Genomic DNA, 9081 nt, shown 5'->3' on the forward strand with positions numbered 1-9081 from the left:
TGTGATGCCTCGCAAAATCAACTGCAATCTTTCCGACTCCATGCTTTGGCTAAATACCTCACAGGCCTGTTTGAGTGTGAAAAAAGAAATGATAGGAGAGGCTGATAAGGTGAGACGGTGTATCTACTGATGGAGCACAATAGCCCTACTGAGCAGGAATAGGACCAGACACAAAATCCCATCTGGCTCCGTGCATAGACTATCTTTATCTTTCATCATTTCCTCCAGCATCAATCAGATTGAATTAATTCACTTCCTTTTAAATAATGAACTTGGCCTTGGTTTGTTCATTCAAATCTGCTAACAGTTTTTGTGACAAAGAGATAAACATATTTGTGGCCAAGTATTGTGAATGTGTCTTGCTTACAAAGCAGAGGCCAATGTTTAATTCAAACAGACTTGAGTGAACACAATGGAAAAGCAAAAAAATAGTAATTTCCTGGTCAACTGCTTGCACACCTCTCATTACGGGATTTTTGTGGCATCAAGCTAAACTAATCTTCTGAGGTACATTTTTTGTTCCTTCAATGATCAGTTACAACTCGTTTAGCTGCAAGTTTGTCCCTGTGCCATTTGAGCATGCCACTCCAAGCCAAGTGCAATAAATACCAGTTAAGCTGGTTTAACAGTGCTTTTTATTTTCATTTTTATTCAGGGAACACTGAAAGGTGTCCTGTTATCATGAAGGGGAGACTGGAGCTCCAACTTTTACTACTCTGGTGACCTTGATTCTGTCTTAACTATGTGGTGCAATGTCAGATTGGAGCAAGACAATTTGCCTAACTGCTCTCTTATCTGCAGGGTGAGACACAAATATATCCCCATAGATCTCACTACATCATGAGTGAAGGTCCACAATGTTACTTTCACTTTGATTTGTGTTCCTGTGGAAACAATTCATTATCCTTCTCCCATAGTCATATTCATTTGAGAGACATTAAGTCTTAAGAACGTCAATTAGTTGAAGATAAAATGAAAATATATGACATCATTTTTTCATTCTTGCATTTGAGATTAGGTCACAGTTGCATTGATGATAATTATTGACTGGTTTAAGATGTATTACAAGGGGATACGATGGATTCACTGTAACTGCAATGCTTGTTTCATAAAAAGCAACAATAAAGCAATTAGCAGCAAACTAATAATTCAGTGCAATCACTCACTTGCTACATTGTCTTTGAGCAGTTTATGTCAGCCATTTAAAGGACTGTTCATTTTTATTTCTTGATAATGATACAACTGCATGGTGATTGGCTGCTTGGACATCAACTGTATGTATGTATTTAAGTCTCACTGGTGACCTACAATCCCCTCACACAACAAACTCTCACAGCTGTGTGCAAAGATATTGTTAAAGATAATGTGGTATCAGTCTGTGCCACACATGCAAATAAGGGTTTCAAATGAGTGATAAATTAAGACTGAAGATTAGACATAGATTTGCTTAGAAACACTGGTCAAAGAATTAAGCTATTTATTGACATTGCTTTTATCTCTCTGGACAGCGAGTCATTCACCCACTGTCTGCATGGAACAGTGGGACATTGGTGGCACGCACAAGCAAACAATTATCTGTGTGGCATTTCACACTGTCCCAGCAAAACAGAAATTACCTGCTTTATCTCCAAGTGCATGGTCTTTTAAAGTTGAACTTATAAAAGAGTCATTGACAAAGAGTTCAAACCGCAGTAATTGTGATTTTGACTGTCAAAAGACAAAACTGAGCAAATTCATGCAGGAAAAGCTGCCATTCAAGTAGTTGGTCGAGGTGAAAGTAAATTATGCAATCCCTGTCTCGGTCTATTTCATTTATCAAATGTACTATGACCATCAAACAAATAAATAAAAAGACAGGCTTTATTTGTGTTAAACATCGCTGAAATATAATCTACATCTCAAAGACTACGTGAAAAGGAATGACAAAAATGGAGCATAAACTATCATTATACTTTTTATGTAAGCAATTAGCTGATCAATGTATCATGGAGTTAAAATGATTTATCATCATTTAGTCACAGGAGGCATGACATTTCTCTTGTAAGCTCTAATGTAAACACACGATTCAACGGTTTAAAATGCCTTGCCCAAATTCAATGATTAGTCTTCAAAAGAGATCAATTAAGAACACGTATTATACCAAAGGAATACATTCAATGTAAAACAAAAAGACAAAACAAAATATAACAAAATATAACACACCATATACACACCATCAAATAATGTAAACAGTCCATATGTACATACACAATGACAACATTCCACAAGCCATAAATTAATGAAATTGTCATTTCTCTGACTCCCTCCATCCTCTTGCATTCCTACCAAATTTGTAAACCAGCCTGCGTCCATCGACTCTTTCAAGAATCTCACGTTTGTAGTAGTATCTGCAACACAATTGGGACATGTTAAATATAACAAACTGCACAAATAAAATGCTATTCAAAGTTTCAGTTTACTGCCTATTAGCAAATGCTGAACATATGGTACTGAAAAAGATCATGCTTGGAAAGCTAAAAATAGAATGAGTATGAATGATGGAAATACCAAAACTTAACAAAACATAACAATAAGCCATCAAACTGTATCATAAAGTAGAACAGGTAAAAGAAAAGAATAAATATATTTAAATAATATAGTTCTCTGTAACAGCAAACTCCTCCTTTCACAGCTTTGTTAACAAGGTTAAAATGATCAAGATGTTTAGAATGAAGACAAGTCTGAAGGAGGTGACGGATCTCAGTTTCCCTCAGGCTTCATGCTAAGCTAAGCAAATTGCTGGCTTAAAAAAGCCTCACATTCAGGATCCAAACGTGATCAAGATAATAATCACATCAACCTCTGGGTAATAAATAAAATACTGCACGCATCTCCCACGGTGCTTTACTATTTCTGTACTCAACACCAATCCACAAGAAGTGACTCAGCATGTGCTTTTGTTTCAGAACTAGTTTTTGACATTTCATTACAAGCTTATGGTTTGTGTGACGTGATCAAGTAAAAAAAATAAAACATCAGAGTTCTTTCAGATGTTATTCAATTGTCATTCCCAATGCAGTGCAGCGATCTGCTCCACTATGTCATTAAACTGCAATTCCTCCCATTGCTCCACACTGAATAGAAAATCAGCTTTGTTGTCACACTGACAGTATATCCAGGCAGATGTACTTCCCAGTGGTTTGTACAATAATGAAATTAAGCTCATTAGATCAGCTCATTTCAATGTAAAGCTGTGACTGTTGCAGCAGCCGACGAGATTTGCTGAGGAAAAAGCTATTTGAATTCAGTGGGGAAGTGAAAAACACAAATGCCTCAATTATCAGCTGTGGGAAATAGAGGATATTTAATTTGGTGATGTCATCAGTAATAATCTGAAGTGGATTCAAAGTGCATTTCTCATTTGTAACAGTTCTTCCATTTAATGCTGCATGGTAAGCTGCTTAGGAAACTAGATCAGGGACAATGTTGGGAGAGATTTCTCTGCATTCAAAGATTTTACAAGCTCCTACCAAACTAAATTGCGTGAATCGAGGATGACAGTGCAACATTACAGTAGGTGTTTCCAAAGTGTAAAATGTTAGAATAAAGTGAAAGGCTAAGAAAGGACATGTCAGGTGGAAAAGAGGTCATAGCTTTTCTTTAAAAAAGGTAAAACTAAAATCACAGTCGTGACAGTCAACAACTCTTTGTGTTGTCTTTTTATGATTTGGAGTGTTACCTCATTGCCCGACTGAGTTTCTCATAGGTCATGTTGCTGTTGTTTTTCTTTTTGCCCCATAACTGTGCCACTGCTTCAGACTTCAGGAAGCGGAAAACCCCTTCTGTCCGATCCTCCCACTTGATCAACCCGGGGTTTCGTTCGGGGTTCAGCAAAATGTCTCGGATGAACTCCCACAAGTGGGTCCCCCTCGGATCTGTTTATGAAAAGTACAAACTAAATGTCAGGAGTGTATACTCTGGGCCAGCTGAATAGTGAAGACCATACAACAACAACAACAACAAAAGTATGCATGAACAGTGATAACGAAGAGGAGTAGAAGAGTAATTTTGAATTTAAAACATTCTTACTGTGTTTTTTGACTTGATGTGATCGGCTATATAGTTTAATTTCTGCAAGACAGTTCAGAACAATATTCAGTCCTGTATTTCCCACTTTTTCATTTGAGTATAAGTAAAGGGGAGTCATGTAGCCTTTATAATAGCCTTACCTGGGTTTGAATCAATTGGAGAGACAAGTGCGCTCGAGTGGAGAGAGGAATCATAGATATCTGCTGAGGAAGAAAAAAGAAAAAAAAAGTTCAAATTATGTATATTGTCATACATTGTTTACAGTATTTCTTTCATATTAAGTATCAGTAAAAGAAAAGTAGGTATTGTGAACTTTTATTACCAGCGAGTGGATAGTTGGCGTCCGTAAATGAGCAGGAAAAATCTACTGTATAAAGGAAAGAAGTTCAAATAAGGGTTTTGGTGAAAGTATCTGTATGTGAGTAAGTGAGTGAGTGTATGTGAGAGTGTTGGCTATTTTGCCAGTCTTACATTCTGGTTTGAGTTCTACATGGCACTGTCCTGCAGAGATAAGAAGTAAAAAGGTCCAGAAGTTAGGATCCAGGATTCTTGAGGGATATTCCACAAAATGTTTATAATGTTTATAACTTAAATGCATACATAGCCCAAACCCATACCTCTATAATACCGAATGCCCACAGAAGTGAGTAAATGACTGGAACACATATTATATATGCGCATCCAATAAATGCTGTTTGCTTTGCCATAAATACAGTGTGACCTAGGGCGATTGGTTTTGGAATTAATGATTTCGGGATTTGGCACTAAGAGGGTGTCAAAATAGCAGGTGCAGTGTTTTCGTCAGGACACTTGGCGCCTTGGGAAACATGATGTCAAACCTGTTTTGCCTGATAGGTTTAAAATGCAATTAATGTGAGACAATGCACAGAAAAATGTTTGGATATATTTCACCTCATTATCTGCAAACATAGAAGAGCGATCACCGTCCAATCCAAGCACCAGTTATATAAAAGTCAGTGCTAATAGAGCCATTATATTTTGTGGGATGTGAAGAAGAATCAAATTGAAATGCCAATGTATCTTATCTCAAATGCATTAGAAACCATGAATGAATAAATATATAAAATTTATTAAAGCCAGAGCTGTTTTCATCAATGTGAACGAGAATCACCCCCTAAAAAAGGTGCCCCACATCTTATGTCTGAATTGTTACGATGTTACTGATTTCTTATCTTTTGAAAACACCATAGATTAAAAAAAAACTATAAGAAGGCCTATACTTGGCTTAAACCATTTTCAAATTCAATCATTTATATATTATGAAAATGTAAAGTACTGCTTTGAAACCACAATAGCACACTTGAGGAGGATCAGTCCAAACTTCTAATTTCCCCAATGTGTTCCATCACACAGTGACAGCTTTTACAAACTGGAGATTCAATTCATTTCACCCCTCACCCCCTGCAATTTGGTGCCTATCTACTAAATAAGAATTGTATATAGATTGACTTGACTTTCACAGCTGGAGAAAAAATCACAAAATCAATTTCGGATCATTAAAACAGAAATGTGTTATATTTTTATAATCGAATCACCAAACAGAGGAGGAGTAAATTGTTTGGTTGTCTCTATGTGTTTCACCTTTTCTCTCTTAAGAGACACATATAAACAACCAATCCATCATCCCCCTTGTTTAAAGCCTTTTACAGCACCATGCTGTGCAACCTCTGACTGCCTCTGTGCTCCTCTCTCAGCAACACTTCATCAAGACTTCCAGACTGGATCTGAATCACCCATCTTCTCTTTTATCAGGACTAATCATTTCACTTTTCCCCCTTCAGCTCCTATGAGACTCTCAGACATACCACTCCACTTGAGCTCTGAGATGCTGTGAAAAAGAATGGGTCCCATGCTGCCGGCAGCGCGGATGAAATCCTGATAGCTCAAGCTGCAAAGCTGGTGGCCATCCATGTCAAAGTTTTGGAAGGGGATGGTGGATGCATCGATTTGATGGATGTCCATAACCTGCTGCAGCCACTCCCACACCTGGAACTTACTCCAGAACTGAGGCTGGGAGTCAGGGGGCCACAGTCGGCTTGTATACCCAGACATCACCACTGAAGCTTGGGAGAGAAATAGGAAAACGTGACTGTGACTGTATTTCTATTACATTCATGTCCTGGATGCCTTTAACATTTGCTGATCATTATTTCCTTAAGGCTCTTGTAAAATGACCCGTTGAACTTCATCTCACCTGGGAATTCAGGATTTACTAGGTAAGCAAAAGTTCCACAGGTATTGCAGAATAATTTTCATTTTGCACTGTAGTTTCTCAACTAGTTTGAGAACCGCACCACTGATCAGAGAACAATCAAAATCCCTCTGCAGAGCAAATTAGGATATTTACTTGAACCACTGCAGGATATTATTCAGACAATTTAATTAACAGATTTAAAGCAGAATTGACATCTATGCCAGCAAGGCACACAGAGGGCTTCATTAAAAGTCTGTTAGTGAGTGTGTATTCCTGCCTCACCATCAGGGTAGGTGTTTGTTGGGGCCCATGGAGTAGTGAGCTGATTATCCAGGGTGCTGGTTGGAGTGACACTCATTATGCAGCTGATCCACTCAGATTTACCATGGCCCAGAGGCAGAGCGAGGAGAGGAGTGTCCAACTGTAAGGATAGACAACTTCAGGATATGCAATTTAAAATTAAACAAATGCATCTTTTAAATTGGTTCATTGAAATTGAGCACATAGCACAATGCCAAATAATGCTGATAGATCCATTTAGTAGCACAGAAGCAGTTAAACCATTTCACGGTAGCTATTTTATCAAAGTTTCATTAAACATATGAAAATGTGCTTTGAATGCTATTTGGATGTGCCTGAGACATAGCTGATTATTTCAACTAAAAAAAAAACAAGAACATTTTAGTCATTTAGTTTTTCACCCCAACCCTTCCATTCTTCAATTTCCTTTTCTTTTGTTTTCACTTGCCAGGGAAGAATAAGAGCAACATGTCCACATGAAATTAAATTGGGGCAATATTTTGAAATATTCTGTTTCAGAATTACTCAGAATAGTCAGACCCATATTTGCATTAATGAAGAATAACAATACATATTTGTTTGCACCTCAACTGCTTTGCCTAATGTGACCTAGCGACACAATGCCCATTCTGATGCTTAGCACTGATATCACAGTGTAAATGTCAGTTAAATGTTTCCTCTTTTTGGGGGTCATAGAATATAACCAAACCCTTATGATTATGAAAATAATAACATTCCTCTGTTTTTCACCTCAAAGAAATGTGCCTTCCATTTGGATTAAAAATGCATCATAGTGAGAGTAACAGACTGAATAACGACATGCACAAAATCAAGTCACAAAGTACATTATTGTGGTGAATGTGATTGATTTGGATTAATTTGTTTACAGTATTTGCACATGCAGCAGTTCTGCCGTAGAAGTATTTTTCAAGATTAACACAAGGCTCCATGTCTTTCATAGTAAACAAACAAAAGAGTAGATAGTTTTAAAACACTTGATCTCAGAGAAGTCACTGCTAGAATAAATGAGAGCGTTGCTGTTGTTAATCCTCCTGTCAATATTATTGAGATATCATAGTGTAATCAAACTGCTAAAGGTCAGCTAGATTACGAGAACCTCTTTCAAAAAGCCAAACAATGAGAACAATTCTTTGCAAAATGACCTATATTTCACCTGTTCCCTGGAAGACGATGGTCACACCTTTTATGGTATATCATAAAAATGTTTAAAAAAAAAAACGCCCTGTACCCAAGCACTATTTCAGCACTGTTAAAATGCACTGATACTGTAGAAGTACAGTGTTAAGACGGACAGCAGTATCCCTTTACAGTGCCAGCAAATCAGTTTTACAACAGCTTCAAGTCAAGATCCCTAAATGAAATTTCCCACTGGAGATGGGTGAGTCACACCATCATGCCAAGGTAGATGAGATTCTCAGCTGACAGTCTGCCAAGGCCGCTCAAACACCTTATGCTGCATTCGAAGCCTAACGTTGCGGTCTACACCTGCCAAGCAGGTATCATCAAGACAAGTAGTATCTGTCAACACACAGCATTCACATTGTGTGGTGGGGTTTGTGCTGCACTGATTCACTAATGTGAAGACACTCGACCTGCACAACTGGATACATTTTATCTTTTTGTCTGTCCCCATTGGGCACTTTAAAAACCCCTCTGAAACCAGCATGTAATTTAAAAAGCAGGTGATAAAACTAACTACTTGTCTCTTGCTCTGCCATTAAACAGCATTGTCATATGTGGAAAGGTGTGCTGAAAACTGAGGAAAATGTTATCTTTGTATTCTTTTAATCATCCAATTGCCTTCTCACTCGGTGAGGAGGCAATTGGATGAGGCGACTGATCGGGTGCAACCTTAAACAAACAAAACGGTTCATTGAAGCCATTAAACCAGAATTTTAAGGAATTGGGAAATCATTGCTGTGTGCCGGCCGCTGAATGGCATCCTACCAGTACAGTGGATTGGATTCCGGACAGGTCAGAGAGAAGTCTCATGTAGATCCACTCTCCACTGTGTTGAATCCAGATCAAATAAGTTCCCTGTAGATTCTGAAGCTCTGAGGATGAGTGGTACAGGTGAGTTCTTTGGCTAGACAAATCTTCAAGTAACTCGATGCATGCGCAAAGGTTTCAGCAGGGTATTTTATCCTTTCAACTTCCTCATGCAATCTCATTGGCTATCTGTATGGGTTGGTTCATACCAGATACATATTTGCATAATACACCCCGTCACAAAGAAATTAAAATGCATCACCACATGCTTGTACAATATAACTTTTATATTTCACATTTTCACTGCTCCTAATCGAACATCCTCCCATCCACAAATACGCTCAAGCAGAAAAGCTCAGAATTGTGACTAGATACAAAAACAGGCATGAACACAAAAAATTTCAAAGCCTGCTGGATAATTAAAGTGCTTCACGTCATTATTTGCTCAGTTGCTTAGGGCATAGTTTAAACTTTTCAGAATTTTTTTC

At 37.9% G+C, this 9081-nt stretch overlaps 1 protein-coding gene across 2 annotated transcripts; it reads right to left on the bottom strand.

The window, feature by feature from the left end:
• Nucleotides 1–1448: 1448 nt before the first annotated feature.
• On the bottom strand, nt 1449–8694 carry ehf (ets homologous factor). Of its 2 annotated transcripts, none has more exons than XM_086163413.1 (9): nt 8552–8694; nt 6566–6704; nt 5895–6152; nt 4540–4569; nt 4391–4435; nt 4209–4268; nt 4069–4110; nt 3719–3914; nt 1449–2387 (listed from the first exon to the last, which is right to left on the bottom strand). In XM_086163413.1, exons 1-9 carry the CDS (start codon nt 8594–8596, stop codon nt 2288–2290), a joined length of 915 nt encoding a protein of 304 aa, XP_086019539.1. In that variant the 5' UTR covers nt 8597–8694; the 3' UTR covers nt 1449–2287. The 2 variants fall into 2 exon arrangements, with proteins under 2 accessions (XP_086019539.1, XP_086019538.1); XM_086163412.1 differs by having other exon boundaries at nt 4209–4271.
• Nucleotides 8695–9081: the final 387 nt, after the last annotated feature.

The sequence above is a fragment of the Fistularia commersonii genome, chromosome 17, assembly GCF_037954325.1.
Source record: "Fistularia commersonii isolate RoL2024-O1a breed Wild chromosome 17, RoL_Fcom_v1.0, whole genome shotgun sequence".
NCBI lineage: Eukaryota > Metazoa > Chordata > Actinopteri > Syngnathiformes > Fistulariidae > Fistularia > Fistularia commersonii.

What these genes read in the sequence shown, in the direction of transcription:
- ehf (XM_086163412.1), bottom strand. Translation starts at nt 8,596, where the DNA reads ATGAGACTTCTCTCTGACCTGTCCGGAATCCAATCCACTGTACTG. An exon ending in CTCAGAGCTCAAGTGGAGTG is followed by an intron (nt 4,570 to 5,894) that starts GTATGTCTGAGA and finishes TTATCTCTGCAG; the next exon opens with GACAGTGCCATGTAGAACTC. An exon ending in AAACTCAGTCGGGCAATGAG is followed by an intron (nt 2,388 to 3,718) that starts GTAACACTCCAA and finishes ATTGTGTTGCAG; the next exon opens with ATACTACTACAAACGTGAGA.